Source organism: Sebastes fasciatus, chromosome 7 (genome assembly GCF_043250625.1).
Source record: "Sebastes fasciatus isolate fSebFas1 chromosome 7, fSebFas1.pri, whole genome shotgun sequence".
Classification (NCBI taxonomy): Eukaryota; Metazoa; Chordata; class Actinopteri; order Perciformes; family Sebastidae; genus Sebastes; species Sebastes fasciatus.
This window is the reverse complement of record NC_133801.1, coordinates 13593929-13620433: the sequence shown is the minus strand read 5'-3', so window position 1 is coordinate 13620433 and position 26505 is coordinate 13593929. Positions and strand designations below refer to the sequence as shown.

At 39.8% G+C, this 26505-nt stretch overlaps 1 protein-coding gene across 2 annotated transcripts; it reads right to left on the bottom strand.

Moving 5' to 3' along the window:
* Positions 1–2891: 2891 nt before the first annotated feature.
* LOC141771434 (sodium channel regulatory subunit beta-4-like) lies at positions 2892–25666 on the bottom strand. Of its 2 annotated transcripts, XM_074641705.1 has the most exons (7): positions 25290–25666; positions 17351–17514; positions 16916–17135; positions 16299–16428; positions 10016–14954; positions 9620–9725; positions 2892–3637 (listed from the first exon to the last, which is right to left on the bottom strand). In XM_074641705.1, the coding sequence occupies exons 1-5, from the start codon at positions 25381–25383 to the stop codon at positions 14861–14863; spliced, it is 702 nt and encodes a 233-aa protein (XP_074497806.1). In that variant the 5' UTR covers positions 25384–25666; the 3' UTR covers positions 2892–3637; positions 9620–9725; positions 10016–14860. The 2 variants fall into 2 exon arrangements, with proteins under 2 accessions (XP_074497806.1, XP_074497805.1); XM_074641704.1 differs by lacking the exon at positions 2892–3637 and having other exon boundaries at positions 7945–9725.
* Positions 25667–26505: the final 839 nt, after the last annotated feature.

Below are 26505 nucleotides of genomic sequence, written 5' to 3'. Positions count from 1 at the left end.
TGAGCGTCGTAGACGATGTATCCTTCAACTGAAGCCTCCTCTTCGCTGATTCCAGGTGAGCTGTCATCTGCTCAGGTGTCCTATGATGAGCTGTCAGGACATCGATCTTTGTCTGCGATTTGTCACAACGGTTTAGCAGGTAAGCTACCTTCATGTAGGCTGTCCACTCCTGAGCTGTCGTCAGGAGAACTGTCCGGTGTTTGTCCTCTGTCTGCGTATTGTCACAACGGTTATTTGGTTCCACGTAAAATGTCCTAATCTGAAGTGTCCTGATCTGATCTCTAAGGCGTTTGTTCTCTGTCTCCGATTCGTTATAAAGTTTTAGCAGGTCATGTCTGTCCAAGGAGTCTGTCTTCAGCTGAGGTGTCAGGTGTTTGTCCTCTGTCTGCATATTGATAATCGTATTCTCCTCAGAAGTCATTGTAAATGAATAGTGTGGAAAGCAGCTGGCCTATATTTGCTTTTTGCACTGTGTTGTATCGCGAGTTTTGTTTTCTACTGCTGCTCCTAGTTTTACTGCACTCTCCCCTTTTCTGCTGTAGCCTTCACTACAAATCTCCCCAATGCAGCTCATCTCATCTTATATGTGAGTTCCAGATCAAAGCCATGGCTTTCCTTTTATCGTGACCACATCCAGAGCAAAGCCATGACGTCATGATAAGAGGCAGCAGATGACGTCACATCATATCATGACATTCTGTGCGCATGCGCCATAGAACGTCTCCTCAGCGCACACAGCTGAGTGACGTCAGATGTGAGAAACATGAGCCTCTCTTCCACCTTCTCTGACAGAGGAACAACAAGCAGAGACTGAACATCTGCGGGAAAAGAGGAGGAGGAGAGGAGAGAGAGAGAGAGGAGGAGTAGAGGAACCGACTTCTCCGACCAAACAAATTGGCGACTTTCAGCCGAATGAGTCTGTGGTTGTCGTGGTTACAGCAGCCGTTAAGAGCAGCGTTGCTCTGGAAGGAGGCGGATTCACGCGTCATCAACGCGTCATCAGCTGCACTTTTCTTTTTTAAATTTCAAAATGACAGTATACATAGTAACAGCAGAAAACATTAAAAACATTTACATACAGAAGAAACATAGCGAAAACATAAACAAAGAGCTGTGCCAAACATAAAAGGACAACAGAAATGAAACAAAACCAACATAAAATAAAATAAATTAAAAAAAGACGACGCAAGAGTATGACAATAACTTCACTTAAAAACTTTCAAGATATTGCATACATTCATTGTTTTCATTGCTTTTTTGTTTTGCTAAGAAGAAATTGTTGACGGATATAATTCCATTTCTTTCATAAATACAAAGAAATTAGTCTTTTCTTTTGGTAAATTTACACTTGTGAATGTGGAACTGCGAGAATTTAAATTAAATTAATAAGAAAAAATGCATTACTGTCTTTTTCACTGTTCTCGTAGCAACCAAATATAATATTTCTATAGTACAGTGCAAAATCTGAGAAAATGTTAACAAGTATAAAATTATTGACATCTTTCCACAATTCACATGTAAATTTACAGGACCAGAATAAATGAGAGCAAGTTTCAGGATGTGATTCGCAGAAGGAAAAATGTACATCTATGTCACTCTTTTACTTTTGTAAGAAAGGTTTCACTGGATAGAATCAGTGGATCAACTTAAATGACACCTCTTTTACCTTTATTTGTTAGAAGGAACTTTTGCTGTAAGGACCAAACTTTCTTCCAGTCAATATCACTAACAAAAATTACTCCAATAAAATGTTGCTGCCGGAGTAGAAACCACGCTGTCCTGAAACAAGGCCCTTATCCTGGAGTTCATACCTCTATTAACAGAAAAAAAGACTTTAGCTAACAGAGATTGAATTGAGTCAGCGGGGCGACACTGACAAGGGCGGAGAGTGGTCAGCATTCTTCAATAATATGTACAAACCAGATGGGATAGCATCAAAAACTATAGAAAATTATTTTGGGATTATTGGTATATTGTACCTGGCGAGAAATTCTGAGTAATTATAAAGTAGTCCTTCTCTATTAAACAACTGACTCATGAGTATAATACCATTGTTAAACCATTTATCATAAAATAGAGACATGTTCTTATATAAAATATTACAGTTGTTCCAAATATAACATCTCTTCAGAGAGAAATTGTGCTTGTAAATCAGCGCCCTAGCCAAAAGAACCAGTTAATGAAAATTGGAAAGCTTAAGTGGGATTTTCTGAATATTATAGGTACAAATATAAATTTAGATTTATGGAAATTGTATTTCTATGTCACCTCACTTAACTTGTTACACATCATATTGTGGTTCTGAATAAGACTTAGCCAAGGCAAACAGGGCAGATTCTGTGCAACTTTTTGTTTCTTCTGTAGCATTACATGGAGATACTGGAGAACAATGTATTGTCGGACGTTTGTCTTTTCTTGTTTGTGTGCTGTACTCCCAAAAAGACCAGATTTGACCATAAAGTTGCGGGTGGAAGGAATTGTGTTAATCTTGTAAGTGATGTGAGTGAATAGTGTGGTAGAACAAGCATGGCTATTACAAACCTGGATGATATTTGCACTGCTATACCACAATGAGTATTTCAGGAATCAAAGAACATTGAATTATTGCCCATTCAATTAATATACCAGCGTAACTCGAGTCTAGACTTTAAAAGCTATGCGGTTTGATATTGATTAGTACTCTACAGTATCAGTATCAACCAATTCTTCTTTGGTTGTGTCTCTGTAGATCATTTATCACAGTAATACTGTATCTATTTACCAATACATCATAACGTAAACACACAAAAATCAGATCGACCCTAAATTGAGCGATTGCTCTCTTCATCTGAACTGGATGAAGTGAATGAGCGTTCTCTAAAGTCGGATAAAGACACAATGAGACCCGACAGTGCTGAGGGAATTTCAAACAACATTTTATTTCCAGTATGTATTTCTTTTTAACAAGTCAAAAGTTTGAGATGCATAGTCATGAAGGGAGCATGAGCAACATGGTCACAAACACAGACAAACAGCTGGACAATCAGAGGAAACCTGGGGTTGCACATGTGTTGTGTATATACTGTGCCGATGTAAGCAAAATATAGTCATTTGCTGCAAGATGACGACTTACTATAAAATACTATAATATGTATAACATTAGTGTATAGTGTGGAGATATGAATTTGTTATTTAGATTAAAATAAATCAGCCGCTAGATGTGTAGAAAACATTGTTGAAATAGTTTCAAATGCAGAGGGGGAGAAAATGCAGAGAGGTCAGTGTCAGCCTTTGTGTGCGTAATTCAAAATCTAAAGCTAGCTAGCCTTGGTCTATAAAATAATCTCTTTTCCAGAGTTATAGGAGGCAGTTTGCTAGACGTGTAATATAATGTTAACACACAGTAGGTTAAAATATGTATCACTGGCATTGCTAACAATAATTTGACACTATCTAAAAATTCTGAAAAAGAAAACAATTGTGTCAGTGCCAGAATAAGAACATGTTGTTTGATTTATCATCCATTGGATCAGGATTGTAGTAAAGTTGACTTTTCTTTTCCGACATTATATAGTGGTTTGATCATTTGATCTATGTGGAATGTGGGAAGCGGAGAGCAGACGTCAGACTCTTGGCTTGGCAGTGTGAGTTTCGGCTGCTAGAAATACAGAAGAGAGCAATACCATCTACAATTTAGTACTGAAATGCCATTAATACAGCGGTAGATGGCAGTACAACATGTTTTAGTCGTTGTGTGTCATTGTAATAGTGTAGTAACAACAGCAGACGTGAGACTCTTGGATTGGCAGTGTGAGTTTCAGCCGCTCTGGCAGTAAGAGCAATACTAACTCTGAGGAATCGTAGTGGTCAGTCAGAACTCTTTTAGTTATTTTAGTGAGTAATGTGACAGTAACACTCAGACTATCTGGAACTGTTTAATGCTCACTATGAGAGCGATTTGATACAGGATTCATGTTTTGTAGAAATTGACGCATGTATCCTTTTCCTAACAGATTTAGTGTAAACTTATTCATACACATCACCCCTTTTTAAATGTATTTAGGGATCAGAATTATGTATACATGTAAACAATCTAACTAATAGCATTATCTAAAGCAATTAGCAACAATTATTTATGTTATGTTGATGTTGTTTTAACTATGAAAATTGTAGCAATGATTTTATCACTCATTTAGATGAAATTAGAATATTAGCTTTAAGTTTAGTTGACACAGTTTTTTCATTATGCAGTCATTTCAATCTGAATCAAACCTTCCACTAGAGGGAAGATGATTTGACGTGTTGGGTGTTAACCACTGGGTGGCAGTCACACTGTATTTACTGTGCTGTATTGCACCACTGCAGAGAAGCATCCTACACTGTACAGGGCAGACTCAGTACTGCAGCAATCACTACATACAAGCAGTTGGCTGACCTCAAGACTCACGTTTGTAGGTTCAGGACAGATAGACAGAAGACAAGGCAGGTCAGAGTGTACAAAGGGGCTTATGTGAGAAAACAAAGATCATTTAAAAAAGTTAAAACAGCCAATACCCTAGTACAGTTTCACAGGGTTCCACAACTAGGCTGCATTGAATAAGATAGCATTAGATTATCTGGGGCTGCACGGTGGTGCAGTGGTTAGCACTGGCGCCTCACAGCTAGAGGGTTGCAGGTTCGAATCCGGCTTGGGACACTTCTGTGTGGAGTTTGCATGTTCTCCCCGTGTGAGCGTGGGTTTTCTCCGGGTACTCCGGTTTCCTCCCACAGTCCAAAGACATGCAGGTTAGGTTAATTGTGGACTCTAAAATTGCCCGTAGGGTGAATGTGAGCGTGAATGGTTGTCTGTCTCTATGTGTCAGCCCTGCGATGGACTGGCGACCTGTCCAGGGTGTACCCTGCCTTCGCCCAATGTCGGCTGGGATCGGCTCCAGCCCCCCCGCGACCCCTAACGGGATAAGCGGTTGCAGATGGATGGATGGATGGATGGATAGATTATCTGTCACACATATATCTGGCCTTCATTAAAACAGAACATCACTCTTACATGTGATGTTCTCTTACATCCCCCTCATATACCTGTTTGCTGGGCATATTTGATATGGAGTTTTCCCACTTTGTCAGTAGTTACGTAAGGGAAATAAATTCTTACTGGCAGAGCAAGAAAGGATCTCCTGAAATATTTAAAACATAACAATCAAGTTAGGGATCACAGAAAACAACGGGGACCGCACAATGGGAGCTGTGTCCACAAATTACACATTATGCATCACAATCCCTACATGAAACCGCCTGTTTGTTATGCTATGTCAGGGTTAAAGGTGCAGTGTGTAGGATTTGGCGGTATCTAGTGGTGTGGTTGCAGATTGCAACCAACTGAGTGCCCCTCCGCTCACATGAGCCGCCAAGTGCAAAACCGTGGTAGCGCAGTTCGCTTCGCTCAGAGGCTAACATTACCATAATAACATTACTTTAGGAGTCAGACGGCGGCTGGCGGTGCCACGGTTTTGCACTCTGCGGCTCACATTACCGCAGTTTCACAAGTGTGTCAGAGAACTACGGCAGCCTTCAGGTAATATAAAAATGCAAAAGGCTCTCTCTAGAGCCAGTGTTTGGTTTGTCCATTCTGGGCTACTGTATAGACATGGTGGAGCAACATGGCGGACTTCGTGAAGAGGACCAGCTCCCTATGTAGATATAACGGGCTCATTTTAAGCTAACGAAAACTCAACGATTCTTAGTTTCAGGTGATTATACACTAATGAAAACATAGTTATGAATATTATATTCCATTTCTGCTACTACAGTAGATACCCCGAAATGTTACACACTGTTCCTTTAAAGGTATGTGTTAAGAAAAGTACACTAACGGACAGATCAATGCCACAATATTGCTTTTCCCTATGGGAAGACTTTGGATGTCCATATGTACCCTCTTTACAGAGGGATCTGCACGAGACTCGTATGTATGTAGTGCCTCCTTATATCCATAACATTCACAGTTTGACAACACAACAAGGATGCTGTATCACTTCTAACACTGCACAGTCACAGTTACAATGTTAGTCGCTTTTACAGTTTTCCAAAGCAGATAATTCTGTCAAATATATATACAGTATGAATCTAATGTCGATGCATTAGTCCAACTGAAATACATTAGAACACTGGAGATACATACATCAGTACAATGAACAGTGCCTTGGACAGACAGAGTTGCCATCACAGCCAGTCCAGACACATCTATAAAGTGCCTTATAACAGGTTATTGCATAATCTGATGTCGGTCTTATTGCTTCCATTGAAAGCAAGAAGGAAAAATGCACTCCAGTTTTAGAGGCTAACAGAGGTGAAAAATTTGAAAAAAATAAAATAAAAATTTGCCACTGTTTCAGTGAGAAAACATGTAGTTAGACAATGCTCAAACGATTTTGACACAATGCTTTTGTCAGGTAAACACAACGGGAAAATTTAGGATTTTGTTAACTCTTGTAATACATCATGAAAGAACAACTTTGAAGTCTCTTCCGTGATTTCCTGTTTTGTGCGGCCACTCTGAACTGTGGTAAAGTGCTGTATTGCTTGTATGCAAGGCCAGCGTACTACACTCTGGTATAAAAGTGTCTCTCAGTATGTGAGTGCATGTGTAGGCGTGTATGTTCCTGCGTATGTTTGCTGTCATAGCTATTCGAGCTATGTGTGAGGGTGTGTTCGCCGGAGTGACCTCTCGTACTGAGAGGCAAATAGAGAGCGGGCTCTAGTTTCCAGTCGGCATTTTAACATTAAATTCATCCACGTTGGTTTATCACAAGATTTAGTGATATATTAAAGACTGTGTTGTCTTTTCCTATATTTCTTTTCTTAAACAAAATGTGGTGACTTCTAAAATGTTACGAGCTGTTTAATTCGAGCATGTTCTACCATTTATATTTATATACAATAATATATATTTTTTCATTTTGTTAATTTACTCTCGACAACTCCCAGCTCCCTCCAAACTCTTGAACACTTGTTAATCTGTATTTACCTAAACATTTTAGCGCTAAGACACCAGTACTATTTAGAAACCCAACACAAACGTCTTATCATCTTCAATGGCCCACATTCCTACATACAATCTAAACTTTGAACTGAGCAAAACACTGACAGTATTGGCTGGTTGTAGAGTCACACAAAGGCAAATAAAAATGAACCACCGGGCTATTGGAATATTCCCACATTCATCTGATAATAACATGAATATATTGAGTATCATTTTGAGAATTAAAATATACTATTCTGGACAATATTTAACATCTATTCCCTGACGGTCTTTACATTCTTTTTCAGTGATCTGTCCCAATGCTGTGCTACCTGCATTACTAAGGCAGTATCAATGGACTCAAGTCTTATTGTTATCAGAGCAAGTTTGAATTGGACGGTTGCCAGTTAGAGTCTGCATACAAGCGTGGAAATGTGGAAGTGAATTGGCATCCGGAGAATTGCATTATATTGCTCTCCCCACTTACAGTATATCCTGCTGACGTGCCACTGAGCAAAGTGCCAACTTCTTAAACTTCTAGAAGAGTTGTTCAATTGTATGATTCGCATTTAGAGGTATTAAAATGTTCGGAATAAGTGTAAAATGTCTTTCACCCTTCCTTTCCCGCAAATACCCGCAGGCCATCACTCTAAGTCACCTTTCGATCACCCTGACCTGGTTAAAGGGGTAAGAAAAGTCGTAGCAGTGTTGGGTGGTGCTTATCAAACATTGACAGAGTTAATTGAGGTCGATGTAAAGGGTTAAATGGGACCATACAGAGACATACAGAAATGTACCTGTGCTGTGGTGCTAGACAACATACACTTACATGAAGTTATATAAAATGCGCACATGCTAAAAATGCATTGGTTATTAGTCAGAAGCAGCATGATCAATTTCATTCATTTCTATAGGGAGCTGGGGAGTCTAGGGATTGTCTTTGATGAGGGTTAGGGATGTTTTTTTTTATACATTTTCTGTGTTTTTTTGATCCTCCCACCAGCAGAGGGAGCAGAAGCAGAACAGGCACCTGTGTTTCAATCTAAAGCGAAACAAAAAAAACCTGTGCGTAACCGGATCCTTCAGTCACCTAAGGAAGCCCAGTTGTCAGTCTTATAGCTAACCAGTAGTTGATCAAAATCTGCTGTTGGCATTAATGAACCAAACACCCCATGCGGCATTGTGTCAAACCTGGACCCGGCTGTAAACATGCAAGTTGGCTGGCACTGGCAGTAGTTAAGGTTAGATCAGGACCATAGACTTTATATAAAGATAGACGACGCATCTCCACTTCCTCCCACTGTACAGAAGTGAAGTCTAAATATCCCAGATACGGGAGCAGCAATCTTGAGATTTTGACATCATTTGGAGCCTGAGTCTGCGCAGTAGCGATTGGGCGGTATCTAGGTTCCGCCCACACAACCGCACGAGCCAATCACAAGCCGAGCACGGCCGCAGCTTGTCAGCTCATGACGTCTCACCCCCTTTTTATAGCCTCAAATAACTAATCAAAACCAAACTTATCAGAAAAATTAACACTTGAACAAACATAAGCGTGGTAAGAACTACATAAAATTACAGAAACCATCTTTGGGAAAAAATTATTTGACAAGTACTTTGACTTTTTTGTTTGGCCCATGTCCCATCCGCTAACATGGAGGGGGCGGGATTTATGACCTATACGGATTCATGACCTAACGCAGCCAGCCACCAGAGGGCGATCGAGATGTTTTAGCTTCACTTTTGAGGAGCTGTCATGTCGTCCATTTTTATATAAAGTATATGATCAGGACTAAAAAGGTCAGGAAATAAATAGCTTCAAAAACCTCTATCAAACCAACTTATGGTTTGCCAGTTACTCACAAGAACAGTAAAATATGTGAAACATGTCCATTCAGTACTGGTACCTCATCCTCAAATGTTAAAATGCCATTTTACAAACAGTGTTAAAAAAGGTGTATATTTACTGGTTTTAATTAGAGCAAATTTGATTTGATTATGACTGGAAAATGTTGGGTTGAATGGTCCTGTGGTTTGGGTTTACAGGTTTGTGTATTCTGTGCTGTTCTTCAGTTGACATCATGGCAGTTCATAGATTGTGGCAATTCATCATGGCATCAAAGTGTGTTTGTTCCCACTGGTTAGGTCTGTATGGGTCCAGGTTTGACTTAGAGTTGTGGATGGAAGAGGCAGGATAACTGTATTCTGGAGGGCAGTAGATTGAAATTGGGTCTATAAAAAAGAACTTAGGAACAACTTAAGATCTGCTTTGTGCAACGTTATTCCTCTAAGATGATGTAAAGAGGGTATGAAAACAACACCTATATATAATTGGAGGCAGAGAGGGTTTACTTGAGGCTCTACTGTAGAGAAAGTGTTAGGTTTCAGTAAGCAGAATTCGATAACAGAGGCTGCACACTGTAACAACCGGGCTGCCGTGTAGGTGAGAGAGTGATCCAGGCCTGTGCACACTCCACACCTCCCAAATCTCAAGCATGATTTAAAATAGACATTTACATGTTGTATTAGTTAGCCGCTAGTAAGATAAAACAGTCCACCGATAACAGCATTTTCTCTGAGTGTGTACATTTGTCTAACATATATACAAACATACAAACATACTTTGCTTTACGCTCATGCCTTTGGTGTCCCTTTGTTGTCTGCTTTGGCTCCTGTAAGTCCATTTTCTGTGTTGTCATTCCCTGAGGAGCTCACCAGGCAGTCTTTGCTGCAGGGGACAGAGAAACCAAAGGTTAAGATGTACACCCATGTAGGGAGGAAATAGGTGTGATAAAGGCTATACTGTATGGATTTTTACAAAGCCTAACCCTCATAGCCCCAAATAATAATCTAGTGTTGGACACAAATTGGAATTAAGATTTTACTGAAACGCATATCAAAGAAGTTAATTGAAAGCTCAGAGGAACTCATTTGAAAGCTGAGAACCTGATGCCTCTTACCACTCTTGTAACATTTTTTATATGTATTTCATAAATAGATGTCTGCTTTGCAACTCACCACTGACATATCAATTGTGATAGATGTGACAAAGCAGAGATGCTGTCTGTCTTCCTTTTTCTGTCAGACAGGCCGGCCTCTCTGTTGTTTATTAGCTGCAGTCATACACAACATTATTTTTATGATGTGTCAATAGTCTCATATTAACCCAGTTAAGATGGCAGTTTGACTTAGAAATTAAACTGCATTTCTTATTTCCTTAATCCAAAAACAGTCCTAGTCAGTACAACCATTGTCAAATCAACACTTAGATTATTTCATCTTTATGTTATTAAAGGTTATGGTATATATTATTTTGTTTAATAATTGTAACAACATGTGAAAGGGGCTATTTTAGTCATTATCTGGGCATTGTTAATGTTATTTTATTTTAAATCAAAAAGGTAATGGAGCGATTGATAGCCACATCCAGACAGCAAGTACTGGTAGTAATATATTTCTAAGAAGCCTATTAGTGTCTATAATCAACTATATTCTGTATTTTTTGTCATTTGTCCACAGTATCCTGTGTTAAAGGTACAGTGTGTAGGATTTGACAGTATCTATGGTGTGGTTGCAGATTGCAACCAATTGAGTACTCCTCCGCTGCCGAGTGCAAAACCATGGTAACGCCGTTCGCCTCTCTCAGAGGCCATTCTTACCATAATAACACTATTTTAAGAGCAACAGAAGTTAGACGGCGGCTGGTGGTACCACGGTTTTGCACTCTGCTGCTCACATTACCGCAGTTTCTCAAGCATGTTGGAGAACTACGGTGGCCTTCAGGTAATGTAAAAACATGAAAGGTTCTCTCTAGAGTCAGTGTTTGGTTTGTCTGTTCTGGGCTACTGTAGAAACATGGTGGAGAAACATGGTGGACTCAGTGAAGAGGACCCGCTCCCTATGTAGATATGACAGGCTCATTCTAAGCTAACGGAAACACAGTGAATCTTAGTTACAGGTGATTATACACTAATGAAAACATAGTTATGAATATTATATTCCATTTCTGCTACTACAGTAGATACCCCGAAATGTTACACACTGTTCCTTTAAAGGTATGTGTTAAGAAAAGTACACTAACGGACAGATCAATGCCACAATATTGCTTTTCCCTATGGGAAGACTTTGGATGTCCATATGTACCCTCTTTACAGAGGGATCTGCACGAGACTCGTATGTATGTAGTGCCTCCTTATATCCATAACATTCACAGTTTGACAACACAACAAGGATGCTGTATCACTTCTAACACTGCACAGTCACAGTTACAATGTTAGTCGCTTTTACAGTTTTCCAAAGCAGATAATTCTGTCAAATATATATACAGTATGAATCTAATGTCGATGCATTAGTCCAACTGAAATACATTAGAACACTGGAGATACATACATCAGTACAATGAACAGTGCCTTGGACAGACAGAGTTGCCATCACAGCCAGTCCAGACACATCTATAAAGTGCCTTATAACAGGTTATTGCATAATCTGATGTCGGTCTTATTGCTTCCATTGAAAGCAAGAAGGAAAAATGCACTCCAGTTTTAGAGGCTAACAGAGGTGAAAAATTTGAAAAAAATAAAATAAAAATTTGCCACTGTTTCAGTGAGAAAACATGTAGTTAGACAATGCTCAAACGATTTTGACACAATGCTTTTGTCAGGTAAACACAACGGGAAAATTTAGGATTTTGTTAACTCTTGTAATACATCATGAAAGAACAACTTTGAAGTCTCTTCCGTGATTTCCTGTTTTGTGCGGCCACTCTGAACTGTGGTAAAGTGCTGTATTGCTTGTATGCAAGGCCAGCGTACTACACTCTGGTATAAAAGTGGCTCTCAGTATGTGAGTGCATGTGTAGGCGTGTATGTTCCTGCGTATGTTTGCTGTCATAGCTATTCGAGCTATGTGTGAGGGTGTGTTCGCCGGAGTGACCTCTCGTACTGAGAGGCAAATAGAGAGCGGGCTCTAGTTTCCAGTCGGCATTTTAACATTAAATTCATCCACGTTGGTTTATCACAAGATTTAGTGATATATTAAAGACTGTGTTGTCTTTTCCTATATTTCTTTTCTTAAACAAAATGTGGTGACTTCTAAAATGTTACGAGCTGTTTAATTCGAGCATGTTCTACCATTTATATTTATATACAATAATATATATTTTTTCATTTTGTTAATTTACTCTCGACAACTCCCAGCTCCCTCCAAACTCTTGAACACTTGTTAATCTGTATTTACCTAAACATTTTAGCGCTAAGACACCAGTACTATTTAGAAACCCAACACAAACGTCTTATCATCTTCAATGGCCCACATTCCTACATACAATCTAAACTTTGAACTGAGCAAAACACTGACAGTATTGGCTGGTTGTAGAGTCACACAAAGGCAAATAAAAATGAACCACCGGGCTATTGGAATATTCCCACATTCATCTGATAATAACATGAATATATTGAGTATCATTTTGAGAATTAAAATATACTATTCTGGACAATATTTAACATCTATTCCCTGACGGTCTTTACATTCTTTTTCAGTGATCTGTCCCAATGCTGTGCTACCTGCATTACTAAGGCAGTATCAATGGACTCAAGTCTTATTGTTATCAGAGCAAGTTTGAATTGGACGGTTGCCAGTTAGAGTCTGCATACAAGCGTGGAAATGTGGAAGTGAATTGGCATCCGGAGAATTGCATTATATTGCTCTCCCCACTTACAGTATATCCTGCTGACGTGCCACTGAGCAAAGTGCCAACTTCTTAAACTTCTAGAAGAGTTGTTCAATTGTATGATTCGCATTTAGAGGTATTAAAATGTTCGGAATAAGTGTAAAATGTCTTTCACCCTTCCTTTCCCGCAAATACCCGCAGGCCATCACTCTAAGTCACCTTTCGATCACCCTGACCTGGTTAAAGGGGTAAGAAAAGTCGTAGCAGTGTTGGGTGGTGCTTATCAAACATTGACAGAGTTAATTGAGGTCGATGTAAAGGGTTAAATGGGACCATACAGAGACATACAGAAATGTACCTGTGCTGTGGTGCTAGACAACATACACTTACATGAAGTTATATAAAATGCGCACATGCTAAAAATGCATTGGTTATTAGTCAGAAGCAGCATGATCAATTTCATTCATTTCTATAGGGAGCTGGGGAGTCTAGGGATTGTCTTTGATGAGGGTTAGGGATGTTTTTTTTTATACATTTTCTGTGTTTTTTTGATCCTCCCACCAGCAGAGGGAGCAGAAGCAGAACAGGCACCTGTGTTTCAATCTAAAGCGAAACAAAAAAAACCTGTGCGTAACCGGATCCTTCAGTCACCTAAGGAAGCCCAGTTGTCAGTCTTATAGCTAACCAGTAGTTGATCAAAATCTGCTGTTGGCATTAATGAACCAAACACCCCATGCGGCATTGTGTCAAACCTGGACCCGGCTGTAAACATGCAAGTTGGCTGGCACTGGCAGTAGTTAAGGTTAGATCAGGACCATAGACTTTATATAAAGATAGACGACGCATCTCCACTTCCTCCCACTGTACAGAAGTGAAGTCTAAATATCCCAGATACGGGAGCAGCAATCTTGAGATTTTGACATCATTTGGAGCCTGAGTCTGCGCAGTAGCGATTGGGCGGTATCTAGGTTCCGCCCACACAACCGCACGAGCCAATCACAAGCCGAGCACGGCCGCAGCTTGTCAGCTCATGACGTCTCACCCCCTTTTTATAGCCTCAAATAACTAATCAAAACCAAACTTATCAGAAAAATTAACACTTGAACAAACATAAGCGTGGTAAGAACTACATAAAATTACAGAAACCATCTTTAGGAAAAAATTATTTGACAAGTACTTTGACTTTTTTGTTTGGCCCATGTCCCATCCGCTAACATGGAGGGGGCGGGATTTATGACCTATTCGGATTCATGACCTAACGCAGCCAGCCACCAGAGGGCGATCGAGATGTTTTAGCTTCACTTTTGAGGAGCTGTCATGTCGTCCATTTTTATATAAAGTATATGATCAGGACTAAAAAGGTCAGGAAATAAATAGCTTCAAAAACCTCTATCAAACCAACTTATGGTTTGCCAGTTACTCACAAGAACAGTAAAATATGTGAAACATGTCCATTCAGTACTGGTACCTCATCCTCAAATGTTAAAATGCCATTTTACAAACAGTGTTAAAAAAGGTGTATATTTACTGGTTTTAATTAGAGCAAATTTGATTTGATTATGACTGGAAAATGTTGGGTTGAATGGTCCTGTGGTTTGGGTTTACAGGTTTGTGTATTCTGTGCTGTTCTTCAGTTGACATCATGGCAGTTCATAGATTGTGGCAATTCATCATGGCATCAAAGTGTGTTTGTTCCCACTGGTTAGGTCTGTATGGGTCCAGGTTTGACTTAGAGTTGTGGATGGAAGAGGCAGGATAACTGTATTCTGGAGGGCAGTAGATTGAAATTGGGTCTATAAAAAAGAACTTAGGAACAACTTAAGATCTGCTTTGTGCAACGTTATTCCTCTAAGATGATGTAAAGAGGGTATGAAAACAACACCTATATATAATTGGAGGCAGAGAGGGTTTACTTGAGGCTCTACTGTAGAGAAAGTGTTAGGTTTCAGTAAGCAGAATTCGATAACAGAGGCTGCACACTGTAACAACCGGGCTGCCGTGTAGGTGAGAGAGTGATCCAGGCCTGTGCACACTCCACACCTCCCAAATCTCAAGCATGATTTAAAATAGACATTTACATGTTGTATTAGTTAGCCGCTAGTAAGATAAAACAGTCCACCGATAACAGCATTTTCTCTGAGTGTGTACATTTGTCTAACATATATACAAACATACAAACATACTTTGCTTTACGCTCATGCCTTTGGTGTCCCTTTGTTGTCTGCTTTGGCTCCTGTAAGTCCATTTTCTGTGTTGTCATTCCCTGAGGAGCTCACCAGGCAGTCTTTGCTGCAGGGGACAGAGAAACCAAAGGTTAAGATGTACACCCATGTAGGGAGGAAATAGGTGTGATAAAGGCTATACTGTATGGATTTTTACAAAGCCTAACCCTCATAGCCCCAAATAATAATCTAGTGTTGGACACAAATTGGAATTAAGATTTTACTGAAACGCATATCAAAGAAGTTAATTGAAAGCTCAGAGGAACTCATTTGAAAGCTGAGAACCTGATGCCTCTTACCACTCTTGTAACATTTTTTATATGTATTTCATAAATAGATGTCTGCTTTGCAACTCACCACTGACATATCAATTGTGATAGATGTGACAAAGCAGAGATGCTGTCTGTCTTCCTTTTTCTGTCAGACAGGCCGGCCTCTCTGTTGTTTATTAGCTGCAGTCATACACAACATTATTTTTATGATGTGTCAATAGTCTCATATTAACCCAGTTAAGATGGCAGTTTGACTTAGAAATTAAACTGCATTTCTTATTTCCTTAATCCAAAAACAGTCCTAGTCAGTACAACCATTGTCAAATCAACACTTAGATTATTTCATCTTTATGTTATTAAAGGTTATGGTATATATTATTTTGTTTAATAATTGTAACAACATGTGAAAGGGGCTATTTTAGTCATTATCTGGGCATTGTTAATGTTATTTTATTTTAAATCAAAAAGGTAATGGAGCGATTGATAGCCACATCCAGACAGCAAGTACTGGTAGTAATATATTTCTAAGAAGCCTATTAGTGTCTATAATCAACTATATTCTGTATTTTTTGTCATTTGTCCACAGTATCCTGTGTTAAAGGTACAGTGTGTAGGATTTGACAGTATCTATGGTGTGGTTGCAGATTGCAACCAATTGAGTACTCCTCCGCTGCCGAGTGCAAAACCATGGTAACGCCGTTCGCCTCTCTCAGAGGCCATTCTTACCATAATAACACTATTTTAAGAGCAACAGAAGTTAGACGGCGGCTGGTGGTACCACGGTTTTGCACTCTGCTGCTCACATTACCGCAGTTTCTCAAGCATGTTGGAGAACTACGGTGGCCTTCAGGTAATGTAAAAACATGAAAGGTTCTCTCTAGAGTCAGTGTTTGGTTTGTCTGTTCTGGGCTACTGTAGAAACATGGTGGAGAAACATGGTGGACTCAGTGAAGAGGACCCGCTCCCTATGTAGATATGACAGGCTCATTCTAAGCTAACGGAAACACAGTGAATCTTAGTTACAGGTGATTATACACTAATGAAAACATAGTTATGAATATCATATTCCATTTCTGCTTCTAGATCCCCCGAAATATTACACACTGTTCCTTTAATACCATAGTCAGTGATCTACTCACGTCTTCTCATCGTCCTTCAGCAGGAAGTGAACAACCAAGGCCTTTATCACCATGACAATGATAACTATGCCAATGACTCCACCCAGCACTGAGACAATGATGACTGTCAAAGTATTGTCGACCTCCCTCACTGAAAAGAGGGAGAGAGGGAGAGAGAAAGAGTGAGAGGAGACACCTGCAGCGAGACTCTCAGCTTATTTTTAACATCTGTCTGAAGGTACAAGCACTTATAAGCAGGTAGAATCAGCCAATTAGACTGTTATCGGGCTATTAAATAGGCATTATCGGTCACTATAAGCACCATAGATGTGGGTCAGAACTTTAAGCCAAAACACATGTTTTCCCCTAAACATAGCAAAGTGTTTTTTGTTGCCTAAATCTAAAAGAGTTGTATTTTCACTCAGTTTTACAACGTGTTAGAAGGTGTTGCTTTTAAGTTTTGCTTTTACAATGCAGTAGGCGTAGTAGGCCCCTAATGACGCACAACTATGGTGCTTATAGTGACCGATAACGCCTATTTAATGGCCTGATAACAGTCGAATTGGGTGCTAGAATATAAAGTTAGGTGTTTTTGTGTGTCAGGTGTATGCAACTGCACGCATGCATGTGTCACATACTTCTGTCCACCACTATAAGAGTGTAGCTGGCACTGTGGTTGCGGTACTTTTCTTTTGGGTTCTTGGCGAAACAGATGTACTCTCCCTCGTCGTCGAAGGTGATGTTCCACAGCAGGATGGAGATGTTGTTGTTCTTCGAGGAGCCGATAAACTCCACGCGCTCATGGTACACACTGACCTTGGGCTCCACACCCTCAATGGGAATCACTGCTTCACATAGCTACACGCACACACACAGGTATATACTTAGATACACATAGTCAGACGTATTTCCATATGCGCAAAGATCTGCATTAGCATGTACTAACGTAAAATGTATCCGAGGCATGCAACACAGAAAAAGTCAATATAGGCCGTATGTGTTTTGTTTATACAGTCCATGTTGCTCATGCTTGCACGTGTGTGTGTGTGTGTGTGTGTGTGTGTGTGCGGTACCTTGAGCATGGTTCCATTGTCATTATAGTGCCAGTTGAAGTAGAGATTTTTGATGCCAATACGGGAGGAGTAGGTGCAGGGCAGCAGGACTGTGGAGCCATTCATTGCTTCAATATGAGGCACTTTACTTGTCACGACCTCCAGTCCGCCAACACTCCATACACCTGAACCAAGGGAGGAAGGAAAAGGTTAAGAAAAAAAAGGAAAACCTTGTTTTTTATAAACATATAAAACCCTGCAGATATAAAAAAAAAGAAGGTAAAACCATAGTACAGCACATATAGTACAGACCAAAAACAACACATTTTGGTTAGAAGTTGGGTCAATTATAACTCAGTTCATGTTCAGGTTCAGGTTACTTTGCTTTTAAACAATTTTTTGGAGCAAAAATGACAAGCGATGAAGTAATGTTATATGCTGGCTCGCTGGGCTGGGCTAGGATCACTGTAAAAGATGAGTCATGGCATTACAAAGTTAAGTAGCCTAATCTTTTATGCTGTTTCCAGTAAAGCCTCTCATTCAAAGCCAAACAACAGTTCTTTCAGAGCAGTTAACTTCCCCCTGCCTCCTCTATGGCTTATTGTACAACCCCATAGTAATAAACACAGTGCCAGTGATTCAGAAGCAGAGGGGAAATGTGGAAAACATGTTCCCAGAAGACTAATAATCCCAGGACCTGAATGAGTAATTGTCCTCTGATGGTTAATGTGATCACAGTTAAAAATGTGTTACACATTCATGACGTCTTTTGAACATATAGGCTTCTTTTAAATATATACTGCTGTGCTATATTTGCATCATCAGAATCAGAGTCAGAAATACTTTATTGATCCCCGGGGGGAAATTGAGAGGTTACAGTTGCTCTTACATAAACATAAAGACTATGTATGAAAATAGAAATAAAGGAGTATGTAACATGTAAATGATGTACATAATGCTACAATATATAACCCTATATGTAGAGAAAGTAAATAATACATATAAGAATAAGAAATGAGAATATAAGAAATATGAACAAATATGTATTAAGACACATTATATAACAGATAACCAAAGTGTAAATAAATAGATAAAAATGCTGAGACGTGGGATCTATTAAGTGTGTTAGATATAAATGCAAGAATAGTATAAATAAGAATTAAATAAGAATATTTCTGGAAATGTACAGTATGATGCCAGGTTATTGCACAGTTGAATTATTGCACAAATTATTGTAGAGTTGAGTTACATAGAATATATCCTCTAATATACGTATAATTATTGTAAATATTTTGTTATTATTATTTAAATTCCATAGCTCATAAGACATGACCTACAAACACTAGAGCCCTCTGCCCTCTACTGGTGAATAGAGATACTGATTCAATCAGGACATAATGGGTCAACCGAAAGATTTCAATTGTCCTGCAATAGTAAAGTCCAAGTAAGTCACTGAAAGGTTTTTTTTGTCATCAGATTTATGACTGGAGTACAAGTCTTGTGATTTTTTGGCAAAATCTCTATTTTTGCTCATTTGCTATGTTATTGGTGCATTCACTGCTCCTGTTTGCACACCGAGAAAGGTGACTAGACTGTGTATAAGACTTAGGTGGGTAACTGACATACAAACAAGCCAAAAGAGACAGCGAGAAAGAAATGCTCCCAAATCAAAACAAATTGTTACAAAATATTATAGTTTTCCTGTGACGTTCTGCAAAGCAGAAAAACACACACTAACTCTTTCATTTCCAAAAGAGACAACTTTAATCTTGTATTGATATTCGGGTCCCGCTGGGCCTGGTGTGTTGCTTTTGCAGTGACAGCTGGTGTAATTCTCAGATTGTTGCTCTGGTGTCCCTCACACACTTGGGACCTATTTATAAACGCTCTTCTACACACTGACCTGCTCAGGATCACATTGCACTTGGACATGGTGCAAACAGTATTAAAGTACATGCATGCCTATGTGTTTGTGAAGTCTTTACGTTTATATAAAGAATTTCGCACCACATGTTTTGCAGCATTGTGACGACATCGGTATTAAGAAAACATTAAAACACAGGAATCCCTCTGGTCATTTTGGATGAAATCACCATTTACTTTAGTACACTGGGTGTTACATTCTCTGGACACGCTGTAGTCAGTCGGGGTGCTCACTGTAAAGTTGCGATAAATTGCAATTTTTTTTGCTATTTGTTGGCACTGACATTCTTCATTCTGACATCCCATACCAAGCGCAACTGTGGATATTAAAAAAATATATAATTTAGAAAAAAAAAAACGGTGCCCAGGCTACAAGTCATTTTCAATGGAAGCCGGTGGCATGAAGCTATATATTGATGCCATTACACTCTACATTTGTCGCTGCGTGAGTGGCATGACATGCTACAAATCAAAGTTGAGCTGGTCTCCACTACTTTTTTCAGTGCTCCAATGACGCCCTGAAGGGTCAACCAATCATATGTGAGAGATGTGGGGAGCTGGTTTGTGTGTGTTTTTTTGGGTGTGGGACACGGGGTGGAATCAATGGCAACTTAAAGGTTCGAAATGTAATAAAAGAATCTTTGCCCTGCTTCTGTTAAGTGGATTAATGAATAATCTTTTACTATCTATCAGCAAGTACTGGCACAATGCCATTGAGCAATGTTTGCAACCAAGTGCTCCAGAGAGGATAATGGTGCAAAGGAAAACAAATGAGAAAACAAGGGAGAATCTCCCTCCTAAATGGCTCACGCACACAGGAAAACATGATGATCTTGTACATATCTGAGAGGAGTGTCCCCCATCGCGCCTATAAATAGATTTCACACCTCAACTCTCTACTATCCTCTTCCTCTCTGCCCCCTTTCTCCTCTTCTCAAATCAGTTTGTCCTGACAACACCCATAGATCCACATACTGTAGTAATGGACTATGTTGTGTATGTGTGTAGCATATGTATTTGAACTCGTATCTGTGTGTGTTTGTGTACATGAGTAATGGAATGCATGATATTTTTAGCACCACTATCAAATATCGCTTTTATCCCAGTTGGGAAACATCAATATCTGAACTGATGGGGAAGGAAATCAACTGACTGTGAGTGTGTGTGTGTGTGTGTGTGTGTGTGTGTGTGTGTGTGTGTGTGTTTGTCCTTGGCTGACTGTCAAGGTGAGTTTTTTTTTTTTTTTTTTAAGTAGGCCACAGATTGAAGAGTTAATGTATTTCCGTGTGAACCCATAGAGAACCGACCGAGGACACTATTACCTCTCTGAGAAAGAGAGGGAGAGAGAGAGAAGTGATAGGAAGGGTGAAAGAGAAGGGAGGGAGGAGAGGAACAAGGGAGCAGGGGTAATGAAGGAAGTGCAGTATGTAGGAAATGATGGAAGGGGTCACACGGGATGTATAGGAAGAGGTGTAGTGCAACGTCCTCTCCAAGGTGAGCGAGAGACAGCAAGGCAGAGAATTACAATAGCAGCTAAGTAACTAAATCATCAGTGGCCAAGGCAGGGTCACGTTTACATGTAGAGATACGCACATATGTAGCACGATAGCCACGCAAACAAGTAACAACGACTGCTGTGTGGTTATAACCTGGGACGCTCTGCATCTGTTCTGCCTCATTGCTTGTTTTACCACAACTCTTCCTGCTGTTTGTTGTTTATTCTCGATGACAAAATGTGTTGCATAATCCCTCATGTTAAAATATAGCACCATAGAGTGAGACTTGTGAAAGTGAAGAGGATGAAAGTGGTTTAACGCCCAGCGATGAGGTGACAGTTGTATCTTGGAACTTTTTGGATTACACGTCTTTGTTTTCTGAAGAGTATATTTGGTCCGTGAAGTAGTCTGTCCTCCGAGTCTTGTCTGTTATGATGAGGGCTTGTAATATTAGTGGCATCTCTATGTGAATAATGAGTGATACTTTGAGAATGAATAATATAGTTCCAATGGTCTTTGAATGCGACAGACCTGACAGCACGTTACGGTCATGTTTCACATATCATGTCTCTGATTATTGTATCAAAAGTGTACATTATTACAGTAGGGAGTTTATTTTTAAGTAGTTAGAAGTAATTAAATATCCCCATATTTTCGTCTAATATTCCCCATCTGGTTTTGATTGTCGTTTCATTTCTGTTTTCTCTGGCTTCATTTTCTGTTGACAACGCGTCTGTTGAGAGAGATTGCTGTAATTTTTTGGCAAAGATTATAGGAATCTAAGAAAAGAGTTAGATAAGAACAAACGTGTGTTTCTATGCAGGCATGACATTTCGACAGATGTGTAATGTGCATATTTTGATGAATAACTGTATTAAATAGAATTGCATAATACAGATGAATAATAGACGACGATGCCGTCATGTTGGAGAACGGAGGTGGACGACGCTGCCACAAATGAGGTTGGGATCGACAGGAGGGATCAATTTGATGTCTTAAATAGCGACGGTAATGCATTATGATGTCACTACATAGTGGACATAATAATTAAAACTCACTGGAGTGGCAGTACCTACAAAAATCTGAATTGTTATTTGACTGATGCTCCAAGATGGCTGCCACAAAATGAGTTTGGTCCAAGGTCTTTAGAAGGGCAACCAAAAAAACAAATGAAGGAATGATGGTGATTGACTGACAAGAGGGAAGGGACCACAGTGGCGACCACTGGGACCTAGATAGGTTTCAGATATAGAGCTCTACATAGGAGTGTGCTCCTGTAAAACACACCAGAGATTGGTGTTTTAGAGATCGGCGACCAAAGAGTGATTATTATTTTTTTTTACCTTCAAGCCCTTGTTTGGCCTGCCAGATGTTAAATTCCATGTTACTATACACAGCTAGGACACCATTTATCTTTCTGCTGGCAATTCTACTGGTTCTGTACCCTTGAAATGAGATTGTCTTATCTTGCCTCAACTGCATCAGATTTACCAGACCTCGTAGCAATTAAGAACAGAATAAAAGAAGGTGACCTACTAATTACAACAGCAAACACCCCAAGGGTGAAGCAACACAAGTAAGGGATAATGTACAGCCAGCCGGTCATTGTTGTAAAATAAACCCTGATATTTCACAACAATGACCCACTAGCTGTACATTATCCCGCTTATTACACGGCTACTTACTTAAGAAATCAGTAATTTGCCACAGAAACGGTCCGCCAGAGTCGGACATCAGAACTGCGCCCATAGCTGTTATACATAGCAACGGTCTGCTATAAAGACATAACAGACTGTAGGACGCCATGATTGACCAATCAGAGCCGTGTAATAACTAAAGATATAGGCTTGCATCCAACTCCATACCATACTAACCCATACAACAAAAGACAACACAGTGTTCAAAACTAATTCTTGTTGCCTGTTTGATGAAATGGGAAAACTGAGTTTTTTGGACAACTTTGCTAAATAAAACCCTGAAAATTCAAAAATCTGGATTATGGGCTAATATATAATGTACTCCGCAAAGTAAGACAGATAACTTGGTGTGAGTCACAGCACCAAAGAGGACTTCCCAGTCGTGTTTCATTGTTCTCAGTTGGAGTCCAAAGGGGTCACCTGCTGTTAGCTATAATAGGCAAGTGGGTTAAGTTTAACCCTGAAGTGACCATGCTCCCTTAATTTGTTTTTTTGTGTTTTTCTGAGGTTATTAGCTTTTTAAAAAGCACCCTTAAAAAAATAAAGAGGGAAAAAACATATCTGTGATCTTCTGACATTTGATCTAATCAGCTTGAACAAACCTCGGAAATTATCAAGAGAAATAAAATCAGTTTTCTGCCACATTTAGGAATATTAAGCGCCCATTTGAAATTTCAAAAAGGCCGCCCCTCAGGGGCAAAATCTCTTGCTTTTATCGCAAAATGCACAATTGTTCATCTTAACTGCCCCGTGATCAGTGACTCAGAGTTTTGATTTCATTTTAATCTTATAATTTTTGGGATCAAATCTGACTTAGTTGGCCAGATGTTACCAAGAAAACCACCTCATAAAAGCTTTTCAAATTAATAATACTGTACAGATATTTGCTATTAGATTATAGATGAACTCTATTGAATCACATGCTTTGGGAAAGTCTGACAGGAACAGAGGTTGTTTTACATTAGGATATAGAATTACAAGCATGTCACCTTTAATGTGTGTGTATAACAGACACAATCTCAGACATGGGAGGACCATTTTTTTTTGTGAAGTTATTGATTTCTTAAGTAAGTAGCCGTGTAGTAAGTGGGATTATGTGAAGGGCGCTGGTCATTGTTGTGAAATAAACCCCGACAGCTCGCTCACTGTACATTATCCCTTACATAATAGGAGATGAGCAGAGTCTAAAATTGTGCTCTTCAGTCAGTTTATATAATGCTATCCAAATAAAAACAAATGAATGCTGCTCCCCGCCTTCGCCCAATGTCGGCTGGGATCGGCTCCAGCCCCCTCCGCGGCCCCTAACGGGATAAGTGGTTGCAGATGAGGATGAGGAATGCTGCTCATTCTTACTTGAATAGATGACATTGTATTAACTGACATTTCAGCACAATGATCCTACCATCCTTAATAAAGCATTATGTCAAAATGTTACCAGTAAAATGCCACATAAATGACAAGATGGTGTTGGATTTTGCTCTTTTTCAATAATTCTCTCTGCATATGACCTGATGCCCATGACCTGTATTTGTATTCCTCTTTCTTAAGGGAATATTTTGTTATAAGCTTTTCTCATTTTTTATTATGTTCATCGCTATTGTTAAATCCTTAAAAAGCAACCTCATCTAGTGACCGTTGTATGTAGAAGCATTTAGTGTGTGATAAGCTGGCGTCAGATTAGCCGTACATTGTGACATACGATGAAGAGGATTCAGTCATTTGTTATATAGGACTTATCTTGACCAAAGTGCAACACTTTTTCCTTAATGCCTTGATCAGACAACATTGGGAATTTGAATAGTACCAGCAATACATTTGTGGACCATTTACATGGAAAATCCCCGAAAGAAAGAAATGAATGTGAAAGTAATCAATTAAAAGAGAAGAAACAGCTTCATTTGAGGTAAAGTATAGCCTCTAGAAAATACTTCTGCATGGGATCTTTGGGTGTAGAATGAACTTAAATATCAGCATAATATGAAACATCATAATTTGATAAGGAGAGCACTGAAATAAAGTTCTTCACGTATACCTGTTGGTCTTGTTTTCGTGCCTTATGGCTCAACTGTGCCGAGTTTCAAAACAACTGCGAGCTAGGAGGAAATGTTCGGATGTGGGGGCACTATTGGGTGCTACAAGAAAAACAGGGAGTGTATGAGCAAAAGCACAGATCACCACTGCACCACTACGTCACTACCAGTAATACTACAACACACGCACACACACACACACACACACACACACACAGCCGTGAACTGTAACCTTAACAAATGTTTTTATGTACTCTGAGAAGCACAAGTTCTTCTACATTTTCTTCTTTCCCCTTAATTGTTTTTCCTAGAAAGAGGCCCAATATGAAGTACATGCATGAAGAGCCATTTAGCCAGTCACTCATCCAGCTCAGCAACCACCAATATCCAAGTTCAGATCGGCAGAGGGTTGGATGTTATTGACCTTGATGCCCCTCAGCGAGGCAACAAGTAAACATCACCTATTACATCACAATCTGTTTTAGCCTCCAGGTGTGGAAAGAGAGCTAAAGCAGAAGCGACAGAACAGCAGATGTTGTGATGGAGTAATAAAAAAGAAGGTATAGATTGACTGTGACAGCCGTGAACCACCCATTTAGAGCGGCGTAGAAAACACTGAAACAAAAAGGAGCAAAAGAGGAAGGTGTAGAGGGCATAGAAACAAGTTGAAATGTATAGACAATTAGAGGGATTCACCCAATCACAAGCTGGCATGAAAGTGAGGATATAGAAGTACAATGTTGTGGTGTAATGTACAGAAATAGTGGAAGAGTGAGGAATGACAGCTGAAGGTATACAGAGAAGTATAACTCACCGAACAGCAATGCAAGTGCCAAACCAGTATGGAGTAGATCCCCTGATCTCAGCCGACCAGAGACACTCGAACCAGTGCTGTCCACTGACGCCATGACACCACCTGTGTTCTTGTCTGTCTATGTGTTTGTGCAGGATGCTGTCAATCTGTCCCCGTCTGCCAGTCTGGTCAGCCTGAACTGTGTCCAATCAATGCAAAATGTGTTTGTCTTATGAGTCTCTGGAGCAAGGTGGGACACTGAGCTGTGCAGCCAAAGTCCTGCTCTCAGTCCCTCCCTCTTCTTTCCTCCTCTGCACTCTGTCCCAGGAATGAGCAGAGGGAGGAAGCGCAAAAAGAGAGAGAAGGATAAATTCCTTCAGGGAGTTCTCTCCCGACCAGCAGTTACATGAAACCTGCCTTGGCGGAGGTCTGCGCTCTCCGAGTGCACTTCTAGTTCTTGTTTTGTTTTTCACTTATTTGTTACTTGTCCGACATAAAATAATAGAAATAAAGTGAAAAGAAGTAAAGTGTTCATTTTCTTATTCATTTCTTATTTTTCTCATTATCATGATACTCAGTTTTCCTTATTTAATTATTATTTCATTTTGCAGATTCAATTCCCCTTCAAAATTATTATTATTTTTTATTTTATTTTATTAATTATTTTTTATTTTTCAGAATGTGTTTTCTGAATACCTCTCACTCAATATGAGCCTTCACAGCTCATGTTAGGCGAGAGGTCATGATGCATGTCTTTGGACCGTCGGAGGAAACCAGAACACCTGGAGAAAAACCCCACTAACACGGAGAGAACATGCAAACTCTACACTTCATATCGCATGAGGTGACGGTGCTACACTTCATATCGCAAGAGGTGACGGTGCTACACTTCATGTCGCATAAGGTGACGTTGACACACCTCACGTCGCATGAGATGAGGGTGGCACACCTCACGTCGCATGAGGTGACGGTGCCACACATCACGTCGTATGTGGTGACAGTGCCACACCTCACGTCGCATGAGGAGACGGTGCCACACATCACGTCGCATGTGGTGACGGTGCCACACCTAACGTCGCATGAAGTGACGTTGCCACAGCTCACGTCGCATGAGGTGACGGTGCCACACTTCACGTCGCATGAGGTGACGGTGCTACACTTCATATCGCATGAGGTAAAGCTGCTACACCTCATGTCGCATGAAGTGACGGTGCCACACATCAAGTCGCATGAGGTG

Bases quoted from the DNA above. Each gene is read 5' to 3' on its own strand.
- LOC141771434 (XM_074641705.1), bottom strand. From the start codon at position 25,383: ATGGCGTCAGTGGACAGCACTGGTTCGAGTGTCTCTGGTCGGCTGAGA. The intron at 17,515-25,289 runs GTGAGTTATACT...CCCTTGGTTCAG, and splicing joins GGCACTTGCATTGCTGTTCG to GTGTATGGAGTGTTGGCGGA. The intron at 14,955-16,298 runs GTGAGTAGATCA...TGTCCCCTGCAG, and splicing joins CTGAAGGACGATGAGAAGAC to CAAAGACTGCCTGGTGAGCT.